Raw genomic sequence first — 27,719 nt, forward strand, 5'->3', positions numbered from 1 at the left:
ATGAAAATACGGAGAGTGGCTTGGTTATATTATTTATTTTCTTTATGTAAACTAGTGCTATTTCATTAGTTTAAGCAGAGTGAAAACCAATTTATCTTTTTTCTGTGGAAGGTAGATCTTTTGTCTGTTCAGAGACTGCCTAGTTTCAATCAACTGGAATTGATGAGTTTGAGCTAATTGGAGGATGCTTACATAGCCTACAAGTAACTTAGTACCTCCACAAATAATTTAACTTACTTTAACCCTACAAAGAATTTTACCTAAAAATTTTAAAAGCACTTTAAATTTTTTTTATTTATTTTATTTTTATTTTTATTTTATTTATTTATTTTTTTAAGACAGAGTCTTGCTTTGTCGCCCAGGCTGGAGTGCAGTGGCATGATGTCTGCTCACTGCAAGCTCCACCCCCCTGGGTTCATGCCATTCTCCTGCCTCAGCCTCCCGAGTAGCTGGGACTACAGGCTCCCACCACCACACCCAGTTAATTTTTTTGTATTTTTCGTAGAGACGGGGTTTCACAATGTTTGCCAGGATGGTCTCGATCTCCTGACCTAGTGATCTGCCCGCCTCAGCCTCCCAAAGTGCTGGGATTTACAGGCGTGAGCCACCACGCCTGGCCTAATTTTTTTTTAAATAAAGTTAAATGGGCCTTTGAAGAGGATTGTGGTAGTTATCAGTAACGTCAGTAAGATTTCAAGTCTTAATGGTTGAGAATTCTGACTACAGAGGATAAAAAATTGAGTATCTACAAATATGCTGACTAAAGTCAGATACTCAAAAGTGAGAAATGTCAATATCTAGCTCTAGGCATAGGAAAAATGCTATACTAGGAATTCTAACCTTAGTAAGTATTTTGGTTTCATCTGAAAACTTAAAATTAGAGTTATAGTGGGTGGTGAAGAACTCTTTAAAATTACATTATTGTCATGAAAAGCTGCATTTAATAAAATGTTTTCAGGCCAATCTTGCTGCTCTTTTCTGGTTAATACTATAGGACAGCAAGGTAGCTGAAACCAAAAGCCATGATGTATTTTTAGAGACCATCATTCTTTTTCTTAAACAAATTTGTGCTCAATATCAATAGGTAGCACATAAGTGGGGACACTGCACCTCAGTGAATTTTAAATTGAGATAAAATGTTATTATAAAAGACTCTTCTTTACATACATAGTACTTCTTCATTTCTAGGATGGAAAATTAGTGCCAATGACTGTTTTCCACAAAACTGACTCTGAGGACTTGCAGAAGAAACCTCTCTTGATACATGTATATGGAGCTTATGGAATGGATTTGAAAATGAATTTCAGGCCTGAGAGGCGGGTCCTGGTGGATGATGGATGGATATTAGCATACTGCCATGTTCGGTGAGTCAGTATATTTTACCTGGCATGTAAGTGCTAGACCATTTTGACAGATGTCAAGAATAGCAATGTATCAGGGAACAAAAGCTTATTTAATATTTTCATTTTTATTACTCAATTTGTGTATTCCTAAACCAGTGCTGGTAAAACTTGATTCTGTAACAGATTAGTTGATCCAAAAAGCAAAAGGATAGGTTGTTAGGATTTTTGCATAGATGTACCAGACTCTATACTTACTTAGTAACATTATTATTTCCATTCAGTTCTCCTGAATTTAGGTTTCAGTAGCCTCTAAATCTGAACTGTTTTCCATTTAACTTCCATTTTATTTCAGCTGTTTTCAAGACACAAATATTATTTTGTATTTCTGCTTAAAATTCTCCACCTCCCCATTTCTAGAACAAAGTCCAGATTCCCCAGTATAATACTCCTAATGGTCTGACTGATCTCTGTACTGGCATTTATCATCATATCCTTTTGTTTTTTGAGACAGAGTTTTGTTTTGTCACCCAGGATGGAGTGCAGTGGCACAATCTCAGCTCACTGCAACCTCTGCCTCCCGTTCAAGCGATTCTCATGCCTCAGGCTCCTGAGTAGCTGGAACTACAGGCACACACCACCACACCGTCTGACTTTTTTTTTTTTTTTTTTTTTTTTTTTGAGATGGAGTCTCGCTCTGTCGCCCAGGCTGGAGTGCAGTGGCGTGATCTTGGCTCACTGCAACCTCTGCCTCCAGCGTTCAAGTGATTCTCCTGCCTCAGCCTCCCGAGTAGCTGGGATTACAGGTGCCTGCCACAACTCCCAACTAATTTTTGTATTTTTAGTAGAGACAGGGTTTCACCATGTTGACCAGACTGGTCCCGAACTCCTGACCTCAAGTGATCCACCCGCCTCAGCCTCCCAAAGTACTGGGATTACAGTCATGAGCCACCGCACCAGCCTCATTTTTTTGTATTTTAGTAGAGACAGGGTTTTACCATGTTGCCCAGGCTGGTCTCGAACTCCTGAGCTCAGGCAGTCCGCCCACCTTGGCCTTCCAAAGTCATGTCCTTTCATTTTATTTATTTTGTCTTTTTTTTTTTTTTTTTTGAGACGGAGTCTCACTCTGTCTCCCAAGCTGGAGTGCAGTGGCACGATCTCCGCTCACTGCAACCTCTGCCTCCCAGGTTCAAGTAATTCTCCTGCCTCAGCCTCGCGAGTAGTTGGGATTATAGGCACACACCATCACACCCAGATAATTTTTTGTATTTTTAGGAGAGACGGGGGTTTCACCATGTTGGTCGGTCTGGTCTCAAACTCCTGACCTCAAGTGATCTGCCCACCTCAGCCTCGCAATGTGCTGGGATTACAGGCATGAGGCACTGTGCCCGGCCCCCGAAGTCATGTCTTTTAAATGACATGCTTGTCACCTCCTTGCCCTTACACACGCTGTGTCGTATCTGTGTCTTAATGCCTTTTCTTTGCCCTCTGGAAACTCAAATTTTTCCTTCACAACTCAGTTTAGGTATCATCTCCATAAAAGCATTTGTGTTCCTGACTCGTATATGTACCCCTCACCTGGTAGATAGATATTCTTTCCTCTGCTCCTATAATACCTTAAATACATTTGTGTTACAGCAGTGACCACATTGCTGGGGAAGTCATTGTTTTCTTACCCCACAAAATTACTATCTTCTCCAGGGTAGGGGATTTTCGTTTGTTTCTACTTTTATGGTCTGTACTTAATCCCTAATAAACGGGCAGGCACTCAAAACCTATTTGTTGAATCAATTCTGGATTGCCTATATCAGGAGTTGGCAAACCTTTTTGTCTAAAGAGCTACATAGTCACATTTTAGGCATTGTAGGCCACATACAGTTTCTGTTGCACATTCCTTGTTTTCACCCAACCTTTAAAAAGCAAAAACCAGTCTTAGCTCCAGGGCCACACAAAAACAGGCCTCCGGGTATAGTTTACTGACCCCAGCCTACATCATTAACGTTTTTTTTCCTCTAAAACTTTTTTGCCCTTCAATTTCAGGGGTGGTGGTGAGTTAGGCCTCCAGTGGCACGCTGATGGCCGCCTAACTAAAAAACTCAATGGCCTTGCTGACTTAGAGGCTTGCATTAAGACGCTTCATGGCCAAGGCTTTTCTCAGCCAAGTCTAACAACCCTGACTGCTTTCAGTGCTGGAGGGGTGCTTGCGGGAGCATTGTGTAATTGTAATCCAGAGCTGCTGAGAGCAGTGACTTTGGAGGTGAGTATGCTCTGTCTCTACTGTTTATGGAATGGGGGAGGTGTGAAGCCATAGGCTACTCTAAGAAAAAAATTTTTGTCCTGGCGCAGTGGTTCATGCCTGTAATTCCAGCACTTTGGGAAGCTGAGGTAGGCAGATTGCTTTCCAGGAGTTCAAGACCGGCCTAGGCAACATGGTGAGACCCTGTCTCTGCAAGAAATAAAATAAATTAAAAAAAAAAAAAAACGCCACTACCCAGGCTTGGTGGCGGCGCATACGTGTAGTATGTGGGAGGCTACTTAGGAGGCTGAGGTAAGAGGATGGCTTGAGAGGCTGAGGCTGCAGTGAACCACTGTACTCAAGCCTGGGCAACAGAATAAGACTCTGTGTCAAAAAAAGGAAAGAAAAACATTTCTGTTACAGTTTTACCATAGCATAGGAGTATAATAAAGCTTTTAAGTTTTAAACTCAGAATTATAGCTTGAGGAGAACTTCTGAAGTTATTTTAATCCAACTATTAACCCTTATTCTTCTCTGACAGTGTTCTTTATTATTTTTAAGGATTTCCACTGAAAGATAATTAATGACTATTTCCATTGCTCATTTGTATTTGTAAGCACCTTTAGAATTGGTGAAAAAGCACTGAAGCATATGAGTCCCAGTTGAGAAAGCCAGGCAGAGCATGCTGTGACTCTGGAAGGCACTGAGTCCTTTGGCTCCTGGTCACCTTGACAGGCTACTGCCTATCAACATTTCAGTCCTAGATTTATAGGCTCTTTATTTTTAGATAGTCCATTCTTAATGGTCGTTTGGGCATAGTTTTTCTGTATTTTAATTGAAATATCTTACCCTGTTCTGAAAATGATTATCTTTTCCCAGTGTCAAAAATTATGAAGTAACATTAGAGCAATTGGTTTCACTGCTATCATTCTCCTACTTCCTGGTTAGATGCTCTGAAAAATATCTCCTACTTCCTGGTTAGATACTCCCGTGACTGAGATGGGAGAGAGTAAATTATTTTCAAGATTTTTTATTTTGAGTTTGGGGAGTTTATACTGTGGGCTTGTAAATAAGTGTTAAATAGTAGTAGTAATCTGTAAGTCTATTTTTTAAAAACAGAAAAATGTGGAGAAAAAAACCTGTGCACAAATATAATAATGACAGAATTATTTATAGTTTAAGCAACTAGCTTTTGACTTTTAGAAATTTAAAGGGAAATAATGAGAAGGATATTTATCCTAGGTTGCTTATTATAGTAAAGAATAGGAGACAACCTTTTATACATGTATAAGTCAAAATTCTTAATTATAAGCACCAAAAATCAACCCTGACTACTTTAAGCAGAAAAGGGATTAAAGGGCATTAGGGAAATGTAGGTATGTTCAGACCAGTATTAGAGGCTACACAGCCAGAGGCATAGAATTGGCCCAATGAAACTATCACTGCCACCTCTGCCAAGCACAAATCACCTCACACTACCAGTGCAACTTCTAGAGCTGGATATAGCTGTGGCACTTTTGCCAGAATAAATTATCTGTGATCACTGCTTCTTTGAATCACCGACTTCCCATGCAGAGTGTAGAGCACATGTGTCTGGTTGGTAGACCCAACCAGAGTCACACATGGGTCACACAGCTACTCCCAAGCTGCAGGGAAAAATGGGAAAGAGAATGTCTAGCACTTAATATCTCTACAGTGAGAGGTAGGCTGTAGCTGACAAGGTCGGAGGTTTTTCAAATGCAAAATTCAGGTGGTAGGCAGCCAAAAAGAATTACAGATGACTCACTATACTTGGTTAATGTTAATACGAGGGAAAGCTAAAAGCATGTTAACAGAAGAAAACAAAGCTAAGTGAAAAATAAAGACTTCATTTTTGTTGTTTTTGTGGGTTTTTTTTTTTTTTTTTTTTTTTTTTTGAGGCAGAGTTTTACTCTTTCACCCAGGCTGGAATGCAGTGGCGCATGAACACAGCTCACACAGCTCACACATCCTCCCACCTCAGCCTCCTGAGTGTCTGGGACTACAGGCATGTACCACCATGCCCTGCTAATTTTTGTGGTTTGTTGTTGTAGAGATGGGGTTTTACCATGTTGCCAGGCTAGTTTCAAACTCCTGGGCTCAAGTGATTTGCTCATCTCAGCCTCCCAACGTGCTGGGATTACAGGCATGAGCCACCATGTGCGACCCAGCCTTCGTTTTATTAAATGTTGTAACACTAATTATAAGCCAATGGGTTGTTTTTCTTTCACCTGGATATTTTCCAGAGTTTTTTACTTAGCGTTTTTTACTTTTAATATAAAATGTCCAACTGGTGAAAAAGACTTTATTCCTTGTTGTGTTTTTTTTCATTTAAAAGTTTTTAATTATGGTAAAATAACATAAAATTTACCATCTCGACCATTTTTAAGTGAATAGTTCAGTAGTGGTAAGTGCATTCATATGCTTATTCAATCAATCTCCAGAACTCGTTTTTCATCTTACAAAACTGAAACCCTGTACCGATTAAACAGCTCTCCATTTGCTTCTTCCCACAACCTCTTGTCTCTGTGAATTTGACTACTCAACACCTCACATAGGTGGAATCATACAAAATATACCTTTTTGTGACTGGTTTATTTCACTTAGATTATATCCTTGAGGTTCACCCATATTGTAGCATGTATCAGAATTTTATTCCTTTTTAAGGCTGAATAATATTCCATGTAATATTGTGTGTGTATACCACATTTTGCTTATTCATTCTTCGGTTAATGGACACTTGAGTTGCCTCCACCTTTTGGCTGTTGTGAATATGCTGCTGTGAACATAGGTATAGAGATCTCTTCACGACCCTGCTTTCCGTTTTGGGGATTCTATGCCAGGAGTGGAATTGCTGGATCATATGGTAATCTTAAGCTTAACTTTTTGATGAACCACCATACTGTTTTCCGTAGCAGCTGCCCCATTTTACATTCCAACCACCAGTGTATCAGGTTTCTCCACATTATTGCCAGTACTTTTTTTTTTAATGACTAACCATCCTAATTGGTATGAGACAGTAGCATGTATTGCTTTTATATAAGTGAATAAAAGGTACTAAGCTAAAAATAAATATTGTGAAATTAGAAGATAAACCATTTCTTGTTATATAAGTATCATTTAAGGAGTCTGAAGACTTTAAAAGTAGGTTATAAATTACAGGCCCTGGTTAAGGACTGAGTATTCTAGCTCCTGGGAATCTACATGGCTTCTTATTTTCTCTCATATCAGTGTGTATATTCATAAAATATAATGTTTTTCTGAAACTCACTTACCAACCTCTTACTTGAAGTGTAAGTTTCTTTGCCTTTTTTTTAGGCACCTTTCTTGGATGTTCTCAACACCATGATGGACACTACACTTCCTCTGACATTAGAAGAATTAGAAGAATGGGGGAATCCTTCATCTGATGAAAAACACAAGAACTACATAAAACGTTACTGTCCCTATCAAAATATTAAACCTCAGGTAGTGAAAGACAATTGTGTTAGACTATCCTGAATTTACATAGAAGATAATAAAAAAATAACATCCCAGCTGAAGCAAAAATAGTAGGAGCTTTAGGGATGTTTCTACTTTTGATGCCCAGATATCTTCAGCACCATCTCTGCTCATGCTCCATGTTTAATACCTCAGGGGAATAGACTTATCATCATGCCTTAATTACTAAATTAGCTAAGGTCCTTTAGTCAAGAAAAGGCTATTCCAGATAACAAGTAGTCACTACTGTAATACTGAGGCGCTCTCAAGATAGCAAGTGAGAAAAAGCATAGAGCACTTAGAGGGAAAAATTGGAGGTAATTATTTTTCATGGTCTCTATAGTGGAAAGGGACCATAAGAAATAATGTAAACTCTTTGTGCGTGTATTTTCTTTCAGCATTATCCTTCAGTTCACATAACGGCATATGAAAACGATGAACGTGTACCTCTGAAAGGAATTGTAAGCTATACTGAGAAACTCAAGGAAGCCATCTCGGAGCATGCTAAGGACACAGGTGAAGGTAGGAGACCCCCTAGAAGCAGGGATCATGGTCAGACTACTACCCACAGCACACTGGCTCAGAGGAATATAATTCAGGCTGCAGCCAAATCATCTGCCCAGGATTTAGGGCAAACAATTATTTTCCTATGTTGACTCCCAGCTTAAAGTGTATGTAACTACATAACTATACGTACACTGCCTCCCCTCTTTTTCAAAGGACAGTATTAAAATAGGCAGGACACAAAGAAAAAAGGAAATTTAAGAATCAAATATAACTTGGAGATGTACTGCCATACAATTATTAATTTATTTAACAATATTTATTGAGCCATTATTCTTGGGAATCTCTAAAAGACAGATTCTGAGATTTTTGTTTTGGGCCATCAGTGCCCGAACTGTTTAGCTGCTTGAATTTCCTCTAGATAGCTGTTTCAGCTTTATGAGATAAGACTCTCTCTTTTTTGCCTTGAAACTACATGCCAAGTCAGTCTCCCTGTATTCATCTCCATTTGTCCCTCCCATCCATTGCTGTAGTTGGTGTTTTCAGGGCATAAGACTCTCAGATTCCACAGGGCGGGTTGATCTCCTGGGTTTCAACCTTCTCCATGTGGCACCATATAGTCTGTTCCATATGGCCTCTTCCTGCTTTTCCTGTGTCAGAAGTTTGTCTTCTGCTGCTTGTCCCCTCCCATCTTTTTGTTGATGATGATGGTTTTTGCTTTTTATTCCTTTACTATTATTTGAACTGAGTACTCAAAGAAATGGGGAGAAATGGGTCTCAGTCTAAGATCCCAAAGAAGATCCTGTACAGTCTTCTAATTGTTCTACATGTTAACTCTTTCAGGCTATCAGGCCCCTAATATTATTCTAGATATTCAGCCTGGAGGCAATCATGTAATTGAGGATTCTCACAAAAAGGTATGTTATCAAGGCCCTCTTAGTGGACAGATTCCTGAACTAGATATATGTTGTTTTCAAGTTTTCAGTGGTTGCAGCAGGGTTTATGACAAAGCTACTTCACAAATGTCCTATCTCTGGGTGAGACCCAGGAGGGGAGGGAGGGACACTGTGTCAATCAATGTCATTCAAGAGAAATGTCTCTCTCCTGTACTTGATAAGTGAGCTCTGTTAAAGAAAATAATCTTAATTGTTGGATGCCTTCTGCCTCTGCCCCAAATGAAAGTATTCTTGCCATAAATTGCTGACTTCGGGGTTAGGTAAAGATGGATAAAGAGAAGCTTAAACAGTGGCATTTTACTACAAAGGCCTTCTATTTTTTTTTTTTTAATGTGTTTCTTTTAGATTACAGCCCAAATTAAATTCCTGTACGAGGAACTTGGACTTGACAGCACCAGTGTTTTCGAGGATCTTAAGAAATACCTGAAATTCTGAAACACTACATTCAACTGGGAATTGGATATTGAAGTATTTCATAGTCTTGGAGGTAGCAAAAAAAAAAAAAAAAAATTAATAACTTGAGATTTTTAAGTTATTAATTTTTTAAAATGTGCTTCTCCATCTAAATTTTGCTTAGTCTACATCTTACTTGCTTACACTGTTCTCTCCACTGATGCACATGCCCATTAACCTAGGAAAGTAGTTTTTAAATCATGCTCCTTAGAAGGACGTGGAGTAGAGGGAAGGGAAGGATTGGTGATAGCAGAACTCTAGGCCTCCCTTCCAGTCAGAACAGTTGAGCAGTTTACACATCAGTGTCCTGCCTCTTTGCTAGCAAATGCTTTTAGACACTGTGGCAGTGAGTCATCCTCTAATTTCTATGATTGCATTTTAAGGGAAAAGATAAAATTCTTCCGCTTAAAATTCGTTAAAGTTTTTGAATAATCTGGGGTCCTAATGTGTTCTGGTCATCCCTGATTGATGCTCTCTCAATAAAGTTATAAGCTCCTATAAGCGATAATTTACTTTTAAACTTTTTTTTCAAAACATTTGAGAACCTTTCTTAAAGGAGTTACGTTCAAGCTACAGAAATATCAAAGAATGATTGTTCACCAAGCAGCATGCTGTACATGAAGCTATTACAAATGCTTACAATCCCAAAGAAACGCCAGTGTCTTCATCTCTTCATAAAGGTGCCTAACACGAGGTATACAGTATGTTCAATACACTGGAATAGCATGCTCGATTGGAAACAAAGCATCTGTCTCTGAAAGCTGTTTGGCGATGAAGGAGATTCTTTGTGTTGTGTTCAAGGATGAGTCCCTCTCCCTTGTCCAGAAAAATACCACTTGTATCAACTTCACTGCCTTTGTTGGCAGAATTGGTACTTAACCTTATTCTCACTGTAGCGGGAAGGCCTGAAATCATATTCTGTAGATTTAACAGTGTTGATTCTCCAAAATTCAGAACCACGATAAAGATTCTGTCTATGCCATCCAGCTCTCTTGTGTACACAACATAGTGGCTGTCATTTCTCAAATGGCAAAACCAGCCCCTGTTGAGGAGTAGCTCATTGGCATGAAGTAGACTTAAGTCTTGATATAACTTCAAAGCCGATCTGGACTGAGTCTTTTGGACCTATTTTTTAAAAAAAGTATTTACATAAGTGTTTGATTCTAAGAATTGTTTGTAAGCATTTTTAATATATTTTAAGGAGTTATTTACCCAAAACACTTGCTTCAATTTTGCCCCTTATAATTGCCAAATTGTAAGCATCAATAAGTAGGTAAGAACAATTTATATAAAAACTAATAGAAATGACAAATTCAGAGTTTCAGCTTGTCTGGGAGTCAATAAGTACACACAGTGCTCTGCTACATTGTAGAGTTTCTGTAGAGACCAAATTTGACTCCACTTTAGGAATCCCAAAACAAATGTCCACGTCTAAGATGATGAATATTTAACTTGTGTAAAGTCACTCTGTGCTGCATTGTAACTGCCAGATGGCCAGAAGGAAAGCAACAGTGGACTTCTGAGGAATTGGGGTTTGTTCCCCTTTGTAGAATAATGTATAGATTGCTGTTGTGCGAAGATCACGTAACTTTAGCAGGCATGTATTTCTTGCACAGCTAATAGAAGAGAAAGTTGAAAAAAGGATGCAAAATAAAAAGCTGCCTTAGGTGAAAGTTAGAAATTGTAGATTTTTTTTTTTTTTTACCATAATAGTATGTGTTCATTAAAGATGATTTGGGTTTATTTTACAGCTATATAAAACATACCTAATTTGATGATGTACTGCTAACATTTCGTGCATTTATTTTATTGCCTACATAATATAGCCTCCATAAACATTGACAAATGACAATATTCTGTTGAATGGTTGTACCATACTTAACCACACCCTTTCAATTTGACATTTGTGTTTCTAATATTTTCTATTTTTATTCCCCTACCCCCATTTTTGTATTATTTAAGATAGATTATCAGAAAGACAGTTTGTCAAAGAGTACGGGCACTTGATACACAATGCCAAATTATTCTTCATAAGAGCTGTTGCCAAATCAGTGATAATGTTCATTTAATTGTATTCTTGCCACCATGTTTACTGGGGTGGTAGTTGTTATTGTGGTTGTTATTGTTCTTTAGGGGTGGGTTCCCAATATGTGGTCTTTAAATAATTATCTAATAATGGGTGTTTGAAAAAAATGTTTGTTCTGTTTGTCAGGTACAAAGATATTTATGATACATGTATATGACTTGTCAAAGTTAACATTTTCTCTAGCCTTAGGTAATGCATGAAAGCACATGTTTCAGTGCCACTCACATAAGAAGTGCCCAGTAAGTGTTAGCTATTGTTGTCTACTTGAGTTATTACTTTCTAGAAGTATGTTGAAGTCTTTTTCTGTAATTGTGGATTTGTCTATTTTGCATTTGAGTATTTTCTATATTTTGAAGCTGTTAGATGCGTATTCATGATTTTTAGTGGAATGTTTTATCAATTTTTGAAAATTGCCTTTGTCTCATATAATGCTTTTCATATTGAACTATATTTTGTCTGCTATTAAATATTTCCAAGCCTGACTTTTGTAATTTTATTTTTTATTCAATTACAAGAAGAATACATACTATAAAAGGTTTTCTTCAACACCTTTCCATAGCTTCACAGTTCCCCTTGGAGACAGGCACTATAACTATATGTTCTTTTGTTTTTATGTATCTGTGTCTATGCAAATATGTTTACATATTTTTCTTTACACAATTGGTGACATGTTGCCATTCTATACTTTATTGAATACATGTTAGAAATGGTCTCATATCAATGTATATACAGCTCTCATTTTTAAAAGCTGCATACTGGGCCCATAGTTGATGGAACTGGTTTTCTGTTGATAAAATATTTAAATCATTTCTCACGTCTTCTATTCAAAACAAGTGTTGCAGGCTGGGTGAGGTAGCTCAGGCCATAATCCTAGCGCTTTGGGAGGCCAAGGCAGGCAGATCACCTGAGGTCAGGAGTTCAAGACCAGCCTGGCCAACATGGTGAAACACCATCTCTACTAAAAAATACAAAAATTAGCTAGGCATAATGATGTACTCCTGTAATCCCAGCTACTCGGGAGGCTGCGGCAGGAGAATCGCTTGAACCTGGGAGGTGGAGGCTGCAGTGAGCCAAGATCACGCCACTGCATTCAAGCATGGGTGACAGAGCAAGACTCTGTCTCAAAAAAAAAGTGTTATAGTTGAGATCCTTTGAATATTTATTGTGCACATGTTCACATATTTCTAAATACAAGTATGTAGGAATGGAATTATTAGGTCAAAAGATAACCATTTTTTGTGTTCATAACTAGCTGGGTTGCAAGCTTTCTATTTGCTATATCTTCATTTCAATTCTTTGTGTTTTGTGTTAGCAGTGTCTCTTGTGTCTGTGTTATGAGTGGTTTTATCTTTTAATAGGCTAATTTAACCCATTCATATTTGTAATTATTGTATAATTAGACATAATTCTGAAGCCCTATTTTATTTGTATTTATATTGTTTGGGTTTTTTTCTATTAAGCTTTTTACTGGATTGACTATAATTTTCTTCTAGTGTTTTGAAAATTTGAAAATTTTTATATTTTATGTGTAGTGTTCCTTGAAAATAATTCTTCGAAAATTATTTTTATGTCCTAATTTTACCATTAAAATTATGACCACTTTAAAATAATTTTTCTCAACATCTAGAACAATGCTGGCCAATAGAACTTTCTGTAAGGCTGGAAATGTTCTATATCAGTAGCTATGGCAGCTACTGAGCACTTGAAGTGTTAGTATGACATGGAACGGAATTTTTTTTTTTTTTTTTTTTTTTTTTACAAAATCTCCCTCTGTTGCCCAGGCTGGAGTGCAGTGGCATGATCATGGCTCACTGCAGCCTCAAGTGATCCTCCCACCTCAGCCTCCTGAGTAGTTGGGACTACAGGTGTGTGTCATGATGCCCAGGTAATTTTTTTTTTTAAGAGATGGGTTCTTACTATGTTGCCCAGGCTGGTCTCAAACTCCTAGGATCAAGTGATCCTCCCACCTTGGCCTCCCAAAGTGCTGGGATTATAGGTGTGAGCCACTATACTCAGCAGGAACTAAATGTTTAATTTTATTTAATGTAATAGTCACAGTGGTTAATGGCTTCTGAACAGCTCAAATCTAGTTACTTTTGCCTGTGCAAAGCAAACACTGCTGTCTTGCTTGCTCCTGTGTGCCTTCTCCCACCCATACACCCTCCCTGCTAATATTTCCCATATAGAATCAGATCACTAAGATTTTTGTTCCAGAATACCTTGTTTTATATTATGTATCAAAAATTATTTAAATCAAGTTATATTATTTCCTTTTCCTTTAATACATTGTATCTCTGTTTTGGATTTGTTATGTTTTGTTGGATAGTCCCTTGACTGTTCTTTCAGAAAGTGGCCATGCATGGTAAAATATGGGTCCTTGCTTTTCAATCTGTTTTGCTCTCTTACATGCTAGTTTGAATGGATATCGAGTATCTAGGTTTAGAATTCAGTTTCCATTACAACTTTGAAGATAGAGTTCTAATGTGCTGTAGTATCCAATTGAGAAGTCTGATGCTAGTCCAATTCTCAACCCTTTTCTCAGGCAATCTAGTTTCAGGTTTGGTTTCTTTCTGAGTAGTTTTGGAGTTTTCTCTATCCTAGCTGTTGTGAAAGATAAAGTCTTCCTTTATCTCTGGGTTATGTGTTTTATTTCTTTGTACGTTTCCTCCAGTCTGTTCTCCTGTGCAATTGTTGCTGCATGTTGGAATTCTGTATCTATCTTCCATGTATCCCAGTTTTTTCTTATGCTCTTATTTCTTTGCCTTTTTCAGTGCATTCTGGACAAGCCTCTGGATCAATTTTTCAGCACACTAATTAGCCCTTATGTTCTTTTTAATTTCATTGACAGTCTTCTACACTTCTGAGATACCTAATCACTTCTTTAAAGAATGTCAAGGAGCTCCATTAACATTCTACTGGGGGTATTTATACTTATATTTAAGTCTTATGTTTGCGATATTTTCTCTGCTTTCTACAATGTTCTGTCAGGAATGGTGTCTCCCTTTCATGGTCTTGGTTTTTCCCAGATACTGTGTGATTCTTGATCTGTTTGCTTTTGTGTTTTGACTTTCCTTGTTTGCCTGTCTTTGGTTTCCTGCCTCTCATAATGAGAAGCCAAATTGGATGTGGGTCTGACTTGTCTTTGGGACATTGGGTTCTTTTCCTACTTGAAGGTGATAAGCTTGCTAGATTCCCACCTTTTTTCTCCTGGCCTCTGACTCTGAGCTGAGTAGTAAAAGCTCTCCTTTCTGAGAGCATTCCACAGTGAATTCTCGCCAGGGGACAGCGCTAGAGTTAGGTCTTATTTTCCTTCTTTTCTTTCTTGATGCACTTGTAGAAGTTTCAGGCTTTGTTCTACTCATTCTCCCATGCATGTGATCACCAAACAGTTCGGGATTTTTTTTTTCCTTAGGGAAATTATGCCACGGCCAATTGCAGGAGTTCAGGAAATTCCTACATTGCTCTCCATTAGAACTGTTTTTCTCCTGTGTGTTTTAGATTCCCCCTTCTATTCTTTTTTTGTTTTGTTTTGAGACAGTCTTACTCTGTCACCCAGGCTGGAGTACAGTGGGGTAATCACAGCTCACCGCAACCTTGACCTCTTGGGCTCAGCCTCCTATCTGGGATGACAGGCACATGTCACCAGGCCCAGCAAATTTCCCTTTTTTTTTTTTTTTTTTGGCAGGGGTGGGGGAAGGTAGAAACAAGGTCTGACTATATTGCCTAAGCTGGTCTCAAACTCCTGTGCTCAGGCATTCCTCTGGCCTTGGCCTCCCAAAATGCTGGGATTACAGGTGTCAGCCATGGTGCCCAGCCCTAAGTTTATTTTATATATTTTAGAAATTACGTAAATTTTCTGTTCCTTTCCAGGGTCATTTGGATGTATTTTTATTAAAATGGCATTGTCTGGGATTTATGACTTAGTATCTCTCATCACTCATGATCATTTTTAAAGACTTTGTTAATCTGATAGAAAAAAGTGCCATTGTTGGCTGGGCGTGGTGGCTCATGCCTGTAATCCCAACACTTTGGGAGGCCGAGGTAGGTGGATCACCTGAGGTCCGGAGTTTGAAACCAGCCTGCCCAACATGGTGAAACACTGTCTCTACTAAAAATACAAAAATTAGCCATACATGGTGGTGGACGCCTGTAATCCCAGCTACTTGGGAGGCCAAGGTCGGAGAATCACTTGAACCCAGGAGGTGGAGGTTGCAGTGAGCCAAGACCACGCCATTGCACTCTAGCCTGGGCAACAAGAGTGAAACTCCATCTCAAAGAAATAAAAAGAAAAAATTTCAGTTTTAATTTACATTTTCTCCAACTTTGCTGGTATGGATTTTTATATGTAGGATTTCCTACATACTGTATTCAGATTGGCTATGGGAATATTTTAGACATAATGAAAATCAAGAGGCATTCAACCCAAAACACAAATGTTAAATATATTTTTTGTGTCTTCAAGACCTACAGCTATATAAAACAAAGCTTATACTGTCCAGGAATTCTCAGTGGTGTTTGTAGCAGGGAGCTGTGGGAGCAGGAGGGTTTGTGTGGCTTTCTATATCTGAATATCCTGGGGATACTCAGTAGACTGGGATGGGGCATGGTGTGTGTGTGTGCATGCAGCAGGGGGGTGGGGGTTGTGCTATGCATTTCTTAAGCATCTCCATGTGGCATCTATAATTTCATTTCCCCTAAATTGATTTAGTTTGTTTTCCAGTGAAGTTTTGGCTACTGAATGATATTAGTGCTTGATCATTGTGGGAACAGAAAAAAGGGCAAAAGCCAAAGTGGTATTAGTATGCCAGAGCAACCACTTCAAGGATCATGTATGGCTTCTGTTTCTTCAGAACAGTAGTGTGGATTTGAGCCTTGCTCTGGGTTGATGATCTCCCTCCTGCCTGTGTGGCTACCTATCCACCCACACGCCTCTCTCACCACCTTTTGAGGGGAAGAGAAGAGGAAGGGTAGCTGGGCTAACTAAAAAACTTCTATAAAATTTCCTTCATAGCTCAAAGGCCTTAGTAAAGGTCATTCTAATGAAGACTTGTATATTCTGTATGATACTTCACTTCACTTGGTAGATTTCTACCAGTTTGTATTTTCACAAAGGCATGATTTACAAACTCCTTACAAATTGAAAACTACAAGGGAAGTCTTTGATTGATGTAAAGAGTATCTGTGAAGGTTTAGACACATTCAGGGTGAGTGTGTACTTTCAGTAGAAACCCACTTCTTGTTTCTAAAATCAACATAAAATTTTCACTCATACTTACATCAACATTCACAGTGTGGTAATCTGAATTGGTGGGTAACCAGGTGTAACTAGCTTCAGAAAAACCAGCATTTGAACTGTTGTCCCACTGCATTGGTGACTTTGAGCGGAGGGTATTCTATATCAAAAGACCAGAAAGGGAAAACAGTGGTTTGGTTATTAAAAGAAATGTACTTTGGTCCTGATTTACTTCATAATTATTTAATTCCCTATAGTTCTTAGCTAGTGTCTGTACTCATTAGCATTTGTGATGAAAAGGCCTTAACAATAGGTACATAAACCAGTTTCACACTTTTAACTGGAAAGTACCTAATAACATTTTGAGTTTGAATAGACAATACTAATTTAACATTTTGAGTTTGAATAGACAATACAAATTGAACTTTAATACATGCTTGAAATCTTTGCTTTTTCCTAAAAATCAGTAATATAGGATTTCAAAGTGTGCTATTACCAATATACATGACTTCTGTGGTACAGTGATGGTGAATTTAAGAACACTGCCATGTACAAGTGAGTGTGAATTCTATTCTGCTCATTTATTCAGCCTGGTTACTGCTCATGAGTGCACACACACAAATGTAGGAGCTAATAGAAAAAAAAAGCTTCACCTTAATCAAATATTAGGGAAATTGGATCTCATACAATTGAAGGCTAACCAGGCAAATTAAAGTTGCAAGACAGTCATCTACACAGCAACACCATTCTGAAATCTATAGCTACAAAATAAAAAATGCTTGACTTTGAGGCTGTGCACTGCACATGATAACAGAAAAGAAAGGGTCTTTGTGCTATGGTCACCCAAGACCAAACAGGACAAATGAGAACTAAAGAAATAAGTGTTCCTAACTCCACATTTCAAGTAGAGGGAAATGAATAATATTCTAAACTAAACCACTGGTTCTCCAATTTTAGTGTGCCTCTCAACACAGTATTCCCGGCAAATAAATAAATAAATTAATTAATTAATTTTAATGTGCCTGTCAGGTAGAAAACATCTTTAAAATGCCCTACCCAAGAAATTTAGTTGTGTGGCTCCAAAAGCATTTTTAAAATAAGCTCTCAAACCACCAAGAAAGCTGAGAATTCCTACTAACAGTAAGAAAGAAAAGCAAAGTAACCATGATTTTCAACAATGGAATAGAGAGATAGTAAGTTCTCTGATTTGGCAAAAAATAAAAAATGAATACTTGGTTTTATAGCTGTGATGAATAGTCAAGTTGTATTCAACTTACAGTATCATAGCTTTCATTGAGATTTATGGCTACAATATTTCCCATTCCAATTTCTTCTCCATAGTAAGTTATAGGAGTTCCAGGCAGTGTGAAAAGAAGCATGTTCATCACGTTGACATACTCATTCCCCAAACGAGAAGTCAGCCGGGAACTGTCTGGTCCACCAATCTGAAAGGCAGATATTTTTAAGAACACAGCTCTATAACACAGTTTTCTGAAAGATTTACCCTATTTCACAGAAAGTTCACCAGGTAGCAGAACAAAGTAGATATGGTACCTTGTTACTAGCAAGCCTGAACTTGAGTCCTAGGCCTGCTATTTGCTGTGTAACTGACCAATTTATTATCTTGGCCACTGATGAGCAAGAAAAGAGTGGTAAGAATTTACAATGATATTGCAAATAAAACTCAGAGGGTACATACATAGTCATATTTTCTCATATCTGGATAAGAGAATATTGACAGGAAAGGAAACAAAACTGTTGCAGAGAGCAAGACAATGGAACAAGGTGAAAGGACGGGCATGAGAGACTTCTGATGTGTTCTCTTTTAAAAAATTGTTTTGACTTATGAACTATTCAGACAAAATTTTTAAAGTAAATCAACTTTTGGAAAGAATTTACATAGTCCAAGATGAAATGTTATAAAGTGTTTTCTATTTGTAAATATATTTCCATGTTAAATGTTCTAGCCCTTATTTAAATAAGAGTTTGTTTAAATAAGAATTTATTTAAATCACCTGACAACTCTCCATTACCCACAACTCAAACCCTCACGTGCATAGGCTGAGCATGGCATTTTACTTTTTAAAAAGTACTTTCACACCTATATTTCCCTCCTTCACACAACAGTGCAAGTACTATCTCCATTTTACAAATGAGGAAACAAGCTCTGAGAAATTGCATCATTTATTCAAGTAGTAGTATGAGACAGAACTAGCATTTGAACTTGAGTCTTAGGATAAGACTTAATTGCTACAATTCAAGAAATAGGAGGTTGCTTTTTTTTTTTTTAACTTCCTAGGATGTATGAAAATGATCTTTATGTTTTTATAGACCATTGTGAAGTATTTTTTGATATTTATGGCCAGAAAATTAGGTCAATTTTTGCCTCCATCTTTTTATTCTTTTCTCTATCATGAGATCTTCTGATAAGAAACCCTTTGATTTCTCAAGCCTTCTGGACATAGAGCACAACAAACACTGGGAAAGGAAGAATGTGATTTCCAGAATTGTCATACTACTTAAAATGTCCAGTTTTTAACAACAACAACAAATATACAAAACAGGGAAAGAAAACAGGAAAATATGGCTCATATAATGGTGGGGGCAGTCAATAGCAAATGTTGCTTAGGAAGACCAAACATTGGACTTACTAGACAAAGACTTTAAACCAGCTAATATTTTGATATTCAAAGAAAAGAGCTGTGTCTAAAGAATTTAAAGTATATGAACAGTTATCAAATAGATAATAAAGAGAAATTATGAAAAAATTAAAATTTTAGAGTTAAGTACAATAGCTAAAGTGAGATATTTACTAGAGGGACTTGACAAATTTGAACTAGCAAAGGAATCAGAAAACTTGAAGACAGGTCAATTGAGAGTATCTGGCCTGAGAACCAGAAAGAAAAAATAGAGAAGAATGAGGCCAGGTACTGTGGCTGCCACCTGTAATCCCAGTGCTTTGGGATGCCAAGGCAGGAGGATTGCTTGAGCCCAGGAGTTCTAGACCAGCCTGGGCAACATGGTGAGACCCCATGTCTACAAAAAATTAAAAATTTAGCCAGGCATGGTGACATGCACCTGTAGTCTCAGCTACTCAAGAAGCTGAGATGGGAAAATTGTTTGAGTACAGGACGTCAGGGTTGCAGTGAGCCATGTTTACACCACTGCACTCCAGCCTGGGCAACAGAGCAAAACCCTATCTCAGAAAAAAGAGCAGACTCTCAGAAACCTGTGGGATACTATCATGCATACCAACATATGCAAAGTGGGAGTCTCAAAAGGAGAGAAGGGAGAGAAATGGTCAGAAACAATATTTGAAAAAATAGCCAACAACTTCCCAAATTTGATTTTTTTTAAAATTGTGTATCTAAGAACCTCAGTGAACTCCAAGTAGGACAAAATTTTTAAAAACCCACACTTAGACACTATCAGTCAAACCGTTGAAAGACACAATCTTTAAAGGAGCAAAGAAAATTGGTACATCACATGTAAGGAATCTCAATAAGATTAGCAACTGACTTAACAGAAACCATAGAGGCCAGAGGGCAATGGGATGATATATTCGAACTGATGAAAGAAAGAAATGTAAACCAAGATTTCTATATCCAGCAAAACTGTTATTCAGTAATGAGAAAATGAGATACCACTTCATATGTACTATGATGAGCATAATTTCTAAAAACAAGACAGAAAAGTGTCAGGGAGGATGAAAAGAAATTGGAACCTTCATGCATTGCTGATGGGAATGTAAAATGGAGAAGTCACTATGGAAAAGTTTGGTAGTTCCTCAAAATCAGAGAAGTATTATATGCTCCAAGGCTGGGCACAGTGGTTCACATCTGCAATCCTAACACTTTGAGAGGCCAAGGCGGGAGGATCACTTGAGCTCAGGAGTTCAAGACCAGCCTGGACAACATGGCAAAACCCCATCTCCACAAAAAATACAAAAATTAGCCAGAGATGGTGGCATGCACCTATAGTCCCAGCTACTTGGTGGGAGCTGAGGCAGGAGGATTGCTTGAGCCCAGGAAGTCAAGGCTGCCGTGAGCCATGTTCACACCATTGTATTCCAGCCTGGGTGACAAAGTGAGACCCTGTCTCCAAAAAAAAGGCTGGGTACGGTGGCTTATGCCTGTAATCCCAGCACTTTGGGAGGCCAAGGCAGCAAATCACTTGAGGCCCAGGAGTTCCAGACCAGCCTGGCCAACATGTCAAAACCCCATTTCTACTAAAAATACAAAAATTAGCCAGTCATGGTGGCACACGCCTGTAATCTGAGCTACACAGGAGGCTGAGACATAAGAATTACTTGAACCCAGAGGTGGAGTTTGCAGTGAGCCAAGATCATACCACTGCACTCCAACCTGGGTGATAGTGAGACTCTATCTCAAAAAACAAAACAAAAACAAGAAAGAAGTATTATGTGATCCAGCAATTCCACTCCATGGTATAGATCCAAAAGAATTGAAATCTGGGGCTTAAACAGATACTTGTACACCATTGGTTTGTAACATTATTCTAGTAGCCAAAAGAAGGCAAAACCACAAATGTCACCAACAGATGAATAGAAAACGTGTTACATAGGTACCATGGAATGTTATTCAGTCATAAGGAGTAAGATGTGATACATGCTATTGTGTGTATGAAGGGAACTTGGAAACATTAAGCTAAGTGAAATGAGGCAGACACAAAAGGACAAATATTGTTATGATTCCACTTATATGAGGTACCTAGAATAAGCAAATTTATAGAGGCTGAAAACAGAATGGAGGATATCGGGTTAGTGGTGGGAGTGAGGAATTAATGTTTAGTGGGTACAGATTTTCTGTTTGGGATGGTGATGGTTGTACAACATTTTGAATGTATTTAATGCATTGAATTACACACTTTTGAATGTTTAAAATTATGTTTTATGCATATTTTGCCATAATTTTAAAACAACAAATTCCTCAGGAGGCCGGGCACAGTGGCTCACACCTGTAATCCCAGCACTTTGGGAGGCCGAGGTGGGTGGATCATGAGGTCAGGAGACTGAGACCATCCTGGCTAACACGATGAAACCCCGTCTCTACTAAAAATATAAAAAGTTAGCGGGGCGTGGTTGCGGGTACCTGTAGTCCCAGCTACTCAGGAGGCTGAGACAGGAGAATGGCGTGAACCCGGGAGGCGGAGCTTGCAGTGAGCCAAGATCACGCCACTGCACTCCAGCCTGGGCGACAGAGCAAGACTGCCTCAAAAAAATAATAATTCCTCAGGAATTCACAATAAACTATTAGAAATGAAAAACAAGTTCAGCAATGTTGTAGGATACAAGATCAATATACACAAATCTATTGTATTTCTATACACTAATAATGAAGAATCCAAAAATGAAATTAAGAAAACAATTCAGTTTACAATATCAAAAGAACAAAATACTTACGAATAAATTGAACAAAAGGTGTAAGACTTATACAATGAAAAATACAAAACATCATCGAAAGACCTAAATAAGATACATCTGTGTTGATGGATTAGAAGACTTAATATTGTTAAGATGGCATGACTGCCAAAAATGATAAACAGATTCAATGCAATCCCTATCAAAATCCCAGTTGGCTTTTTAAATCCCAGTTGGCTATTCTAAAATTTATATGGAAATCCTAAAATTTACATGGAAATATAAGGTACCCAGAACAGCTAAAACAATCTTGAAAAATAACAAAGTTGGAGGACCCATACTTGTCTATGTTAAAACTTACTAAGCTACACCAATCAACTCAGGGTGTTCAGGCACAGAAACAGACATATAGATGAGCAGAACTGAGGTCTGGAAATCTAATCAACTGATTTTTTTTTGTTTTGTTTTATATGTGTGTGTGTGTGTGTGTGTGTGTGTGTATATATATATATATATATTTTTTTTTTTTTTTTGAGACTGAGTGTCGCTCTGCCGCCCAGGCTGGAGTGCAGTGGCGCCATCTCGGCTCACTCAAGCTCCGCCTCCCGGGTTCACGCCATTCTCCTGCCTCAGCCTCAGTAAGCTGCGACTACAGGCGCCCGCCACCACACCTGGCTAATTTTTTATATTTTTAGTAGAGACAGGGTTTCACTGTGTTAGCCAAGATGGTCTCGATCTCCTGACCTCGTGATCCACCCGCCTCAGCCTCCCAAAATGCTGGGATTACAGGCGTGAGCCACCGCGCACGGCCTTGTTTTATATTTAGAGATGGGTTCTCACTGTCACCCAGGTTGGAGTTCAGTAGTGTGATGATCATGGCTCACTGCAACCTTGAACTCCTGGGCTCAACTCCCACCTCAGCCTCCCAAAGTGCTGGGATTTCAGGTGTGAGCCACCATGCCCAGCCTACAATCAGTTGAGTTTTCAACAAAGATTCCATGATAATCCAATGAAGGAAAGAATAGCCTTTTTAGCATGTGGTGCTGGGATAGATGGACCAGGCAATGGTTTCTAATATAACACTAAAAGTATGAGTAACAACAACAAAACAATTGGACTTCATAAAAATTAAAAACTTTTATGCTTTTTGAGGGACGCTATCAAGAAAGTGACATGAAAGCCCACAGAATGGGAGAAAATACTTGCAAATCACCTATCCAGTATATATCAGGAATTCTTACAACTAAACAGTAAAAAGACAACCAAATGTAATTATAGGCAAATAATTTGGATAGACATTTCTCCAAATAGGACATACAAATGTCCAACAAGCACATGAAAATACCCTCAAAATTAGCCATCAAAGAAATGTAAAAAAAAAAATTACAATGAGATAACAACTTGACACTCAGCAGGAAGGCCATCATCACAAGGCTTGATGAGATGTAGAAAAATCGGAACCTTCGCAACATTGCTGGTGGGAATGTAAAATTGTGTAGCTACTTTGGAAAACAGTTTGGCAGTTCCTCAAATAGTTAAATGTAGACTTACCATATGCCCAGTGGAGCAGTTCCACTCCCGGATATATACCAGAGAGAACTGAAAACATGCTTTTATAAAAACTTGTACACAAATGTCCATAGCATCACTATTCATAAGAGTCCAAAAGTGAAAACAAATGTATGTCAATTCATGAATGGATAAACAAAATGTGCTTTATGGAAGTTATTATTCAGCCATAAAAAGGAACGATGTACTGATACGTACTGCAACATGGATAAGCCTTGAAAACACCACGTTAAGTTAAAGAAGCTAGACACAAAAGGCCCATATTGTATAACTTCATTTACATGAAATGCCCTGAGTAGGCAAATCCATAGACACGGAAGGTAGGTGAGTGGTTGCCAGAGACTGAGGACAGAGAGGGAGGGGCCATGCGGAGTGATTACTAATGGGATATGTGGTTTCTTTTGGGGGTGATGAAAATGCTCTGGAATGAGATGTTGGTGATAGTTGCATAATTCTGTGAATATACCAAAAATCCACTTAATTATATACTTTAAAAACGGTACATTTTGGCTGGGCTCGGTAGCTCACACCTGTAATCCCAGCACTTTGGGAGGCCGAGATGGGTGGATCATCTGAGGTCAGGAGTTCGAGACCAGCCTGGTCAACATGATGAAACCCTGTGTCTCTACTAAAAATACAAAAAAATAGCTGGGCGTGGTGGCATGCACCTGTAACCCCGGCTACTCTGGAGGCTGAGGCAGGAGAATTACTTGACTCCAGGAGGCAGAGGTTGCAGTGAGCCGGGATCGCACCACTGCACTCCAGCCTGGGTAACAAGAGCAAAACTCCATCTCGAAAAAAAAAAATGGTAATTTTTATGGTATGTGAATTGTATCTCAACAAAGTTGTTATTTTAAAATTGTGGTATAGTTTTAATACTTAAATTTAAAGCTTTTACCATGGCTAAATGTGAGCCTCTTTCCCCTCACCGGACGGAGAAAGGCTCTGGCAATGGAAACACACATTCCTGCCAATTAAAGCATCAGAAAAGATTGAAATAAGCTTAATCATGGTTCACAGATTCTGCCAGTGTTTTTCTGCCTAGGCTGCATTTTCTCCTTTATCCTTTCAGGTTTTCATCAGGCTGTGTAAGATAGCTGGCAGGATCTGTGCATAAAGTATCAAAATCATACCACTTTTCAGGGCTCAGATCAAACCTACAAGTTTTGTGGGGGTACCACAGAAGATATTGACTAGTGTAAGGCAACTCGCTATACGAGAGCAACTCTCTGTGTATATGAGAGAAGGCACACCTTTGGTAAATTGCTGAACTGCATAAGAATAACAACACCAGCAACAAACAAACCCTGAGCCTGAGCACCTCAGTGTGAGGTGGGCACCGTATTAGGATGCTGGGAACCTGCCTCTGCCCTTAACCAGTGCACAGTCTAGTGGGGAAAGCAGACATCATGGAAGTGTGTGGACTTCAAGGAAAGGGAATGAAGGGGTGCTACAGTATACAGTAGGTAGACCTGACACCTCATTTGGGGGCTCCAGAAGGCTTCCTGTGTTGACACTTACCTGAGACCTAAAGGATGAGACCACAGAAACAGCCTAAGGTGGTAGAGATACAGAGAGATGGAAGATTATCAAGACTAAAAAGGTGTTTTAGAATTTACATTTATAATATATTAAAGGAAGGGCGAGGAGTGGTGGCTCATGCCTGTAATCCCAGCACTTTGGGAGGCTGAGATGGGTGGATCACGAGGTCAGGAGTTCAAGACCAGCCTGAGCAACATGGTGAAACCGTCTCTACTAAGAATAAAAAAATTAGCTGTGCATGGTAGTGTGCACCTGGAATCCCAGCTACTCAGGAGGCTGAGGCAGGAAAATTGCTTGAACCTGGGAGGCGGAGCTTGCAGTGAGTCAAGATCCCGCCACTGCACTCCAACCTGGGCAACAGAGGGAGACTCCGTCTCAAAAAAAAAAAAAAAAAGAAAGGAGGGTTGTCTTTTATATGAGAGAAAGAAACTTCCATTTTGTTTCAACCACTGTTACCGTGGGACTTTGAAGCAGCAGGGCTTACATCTGTAATACTACAAACATCTTACAGAGGGGCCTAATGTTGATCTCTAACTCAAACCCAAAGACAGAAAGATCAGATCAGGAAAAGCAACCCGGACAGGTGTGGAAGTGACAATACTGGTTTGTTACCCCAGGTATGTATCACTGTATCTTTTGTTCTTTACTGAAGTAATATATTGCCAGTCTTGAAAAATGTTAGTGCCGGGCATGGTGGCTCATGCCTGTATTCCCAGCACTTTGGGAGACCAAGGTGGGCAGATCACCTGAGGTCAGGAGTTTAAGACGAGCCTGGCCAACATGGTAAAACCCCACCTCTACTAAAAATACAAAAACAAAAATAATTAGCCAGGCATGGTGGCATGCGCCTGTAGTCCCAGCTACTCAGGAGGGTGAAGTGGGAGGACTGCTTGAGCCTCAGAGGTTGAGGCTGCAGTGAGCCATGATTGCACCATTGCACTCCAGCCTGGGTGCAGAGTGAGACCCTGTCTCAAAAAAAAAAAAAAAAACAAAAATTGTTCTGAAGAGTCTAATGCAGAAGGGGGAGAAATTCTTTCTCTGAGAATCTCTGTAATTTAAATGCTTTTTGCAGTGCATTCTACCCCACAAATGGGTGTTTTGTCACAGTTTTATGTTGCCCTGAATTGCACTGTACCTCTTTCCACACCTGAAATCCTCTTTCTTCCCATTGACATCATAAACTCTGGGATATGTGGGGAGAAATTATTTTTTGATATCCAGCCCCAAAAAGCCTAGCAGTGTTCTGAGCATAGACAAGCACTCCTTCAATATCCATTCCATTCAGTGGGCAGTGTCTCTCCCTTAACAAAAAGAACCTGGCAGAGGCTGGGACAGGCCTGGCCACTGAACAATCATGAAATAAGACAGAGGTGATGGTCACTTAGAGACAAAGGTCCATTGTATTTTAGAGGTAACTAGACAGCAAAGGCAACAGCAGCACATTATGTACTGTGCTGGCATGAGGACTTACCATCCAATTAGGCCATTTTCCTTCTGGCATGTTTTCCATCCAGGATGTGATAACCTCATACACACTGTTCCCAGAAACAGTGTCTAGCATGGTGAGGTAATTATTGAAGGGAAAGTCAGCTTCTTGGATAAATGGCAATCCATAGTACATCACGGTTCTGTCAATAGTTTCTGCATAGGCTTCAGTCCCCATGAACCTGTAAGAGTTGACAAGGTTCGGTGTCATCAGGGCCTGTCAGAAGACTGGGAAGGTACTCCACAGCTGCTTATCTTGCATGTACAAGATGTAGGGGCTGAATGCACACCATTAACCATATAGGACTAGCACCTTCTAGAAAGCATAATCAAGCTGTCACCAAATGTTAGACTGGATTAAGAAAATGTGGCACATATACACCATGGAATACTATGCAGCCATAAAAAAGGGTAAGTTCATGTCCTTTGCAGGGACATGGATGAAGCTGGAAACCATCATTCTGAGCAAACTATCACAAGGACAGAAAATAAAATGCTGCATGTTCTCACTCATAGGTGGGAGTTGAATAACGAGAACACATGGACACAGGGCAGGGAATATCACACACCGAGGCCTGTCAGTGGGTGGGGGTGCTAAGGGAAGGATAGCATTAGGAGAAATACCTAATGTAAATGACAAGTTGATGGATGCAGGAAACCAACATGGCACATGTATACCTCTGTAACAAACCTGCACGTTGTGCACATGTATCCTAGAACTTAAATAATAAAAAATGCAAGGCAGAAAAATCCCCCCCCCTCAAAAAATGAAACACATTTGACTGCCAGGTCGTGCCACCACACTCCAGCCTGGGCAACAGAGTGAGACTCCGTCTTAAAAAAAAAAAAGAAAAAAAAAATTTGGATCTCAGTCTATATTGGTTTTTTGAGACAGAGTTTCGCTCTCATTGCCCAGACTGGAGTGCAATGCCGTGATCTCGACTCACTGCAACCTCCACCTCCCCCTGGGTTCCAGCGATTCTCCTGCCTCAGCCTCCCGAATAGCTGGGATTACAGGCGCCCGCCACCAAGCCCAGCTAATTTTTTTGTGTTTTTAATAGACACGGGCTTTCACCATGTTGGCCAGGCTTGTCTCAAACTCCTGACCTCAAGTGATCCACCTGCCTCGGCCTCCCAAAGTGTTGGGATTACAGGCGTGAGCCACCATGCCCAGTCTGTTCTTTTCTTTCTAAACCTAGAAAATCCTAGGAGAAATAATCTCCTAGAATCAAAAATCAGTAACATCCTGACACTAAAACTCATTGACATCCATGAAGACTTTCTTTAGCAATTCTCATCACTCCATTTAGAATCTGAAGTTTATGTCTGCAAATAAGGTGAGGTATTTTCTCCAAAAGAACTTCCCCTTGTATTTGAGTCCCTATAAAGTCTTTCCTTATTATTGGTGTGCACTCTCAATTGCTGAAAGCAAAACGC

The 27,719-nt window shown here is 39.2% G+C and overlaps 2 protein-coding genes across 10 annotated transcripts in view; one reads left to right on the top strand and one right to left on the bottom strand.

The window, feature by feature from the left end:
• PREPL (prolyl endopeptidase like) overlaps positions 1 to 11,555 on the top strand; it is a 52,146-nt gene extending 40,591 nt beyond the window's left edge. For all 8 annotated transcript variants that reach the window (XM_050754097.1, XM_050754099.1, XM_050754100.1 and 5 more), the window contains 6 exons: positions 1,189 to 1,364; positions 3,381 to 3,597; positions 6,913 to 7,062; positions 7,473 to 7,596; positions 8,422 to 8,495; positions 8,880 to 11,555. In XM_050754097.1, the coding sequence (XP_050610054.1) occupies positions 1,189 to 1,364; positions 3,381 to 3,597; positions 6,913 to 7,062; positions 7,473 to 7,596; positions 8,422 to 8,495; positions 8,880 to 8,969 (831 nt within the window). In that variant the 3' untranslated portion in view covers positions 8,970 to 11,555. The remainder of the gene's footprint in view (positions 1 to 1,188; positions 1,365 to 3,380; positions 3,598 to 6,912; positions 7,063 to 7,472; positions 7,597 to 8,421; positions 8,496 to 8,879) is intronic.
• Positions 1 to 27,719, bottom strand: part of SLC3A1 (solute carrier family 3 member 1) — a 55,641-nt gene that overhangs the window by 865 nt on the left and 27,057 nt on the right. The window contains exons 7-10 of one of the 2 annotated variants that reach the window (XM_050754105.1): positions 26,269 to 26,464; positions 17,584 to 17,751; positions 16,350 to 16,466; positions 9,496 to 10,112 (exon numbers count right to left, since the gene is read on the bottom strand). In XM_050754105.1, coding sequence (XP_050610062.1) covers positions 9,672 to 10,112; positions 16,350 to 16,466; positions 17,584 to 17,751; positions 26,269 to 26,464 — 922 coding nt within the window. In that variant the 3' untranslated portion in view covers positions 9,496 to 9,671. Of the gene's footprint in view, positions 1 to 9,495; positions 10,113 to 16,349; positions 16,467 to 17,583; positions 17,752 to 26,268; positions 26,465 to 27,719 lie in introns of those variants that run through there. The other variant, XM_050754106.1, reaches the window with a different exon arrangement.

The sequence above is a fragment of the Macaca thibetana genome, chromosome 13, assembly GCF_024542745.1.
Source record: "Macaca thibetana thibetana isolate TM-01 chromosome 13, ASM2454274v1, whole genome shotgun sequence".
In the NCBI taxonomy this organism is placed as follows: domain Eukaryota; kingdom Metazoa; phylum Chordata; class Mammalia; order Primates; family Cercopithecidae; genus Macaca; species Macaca thibetana.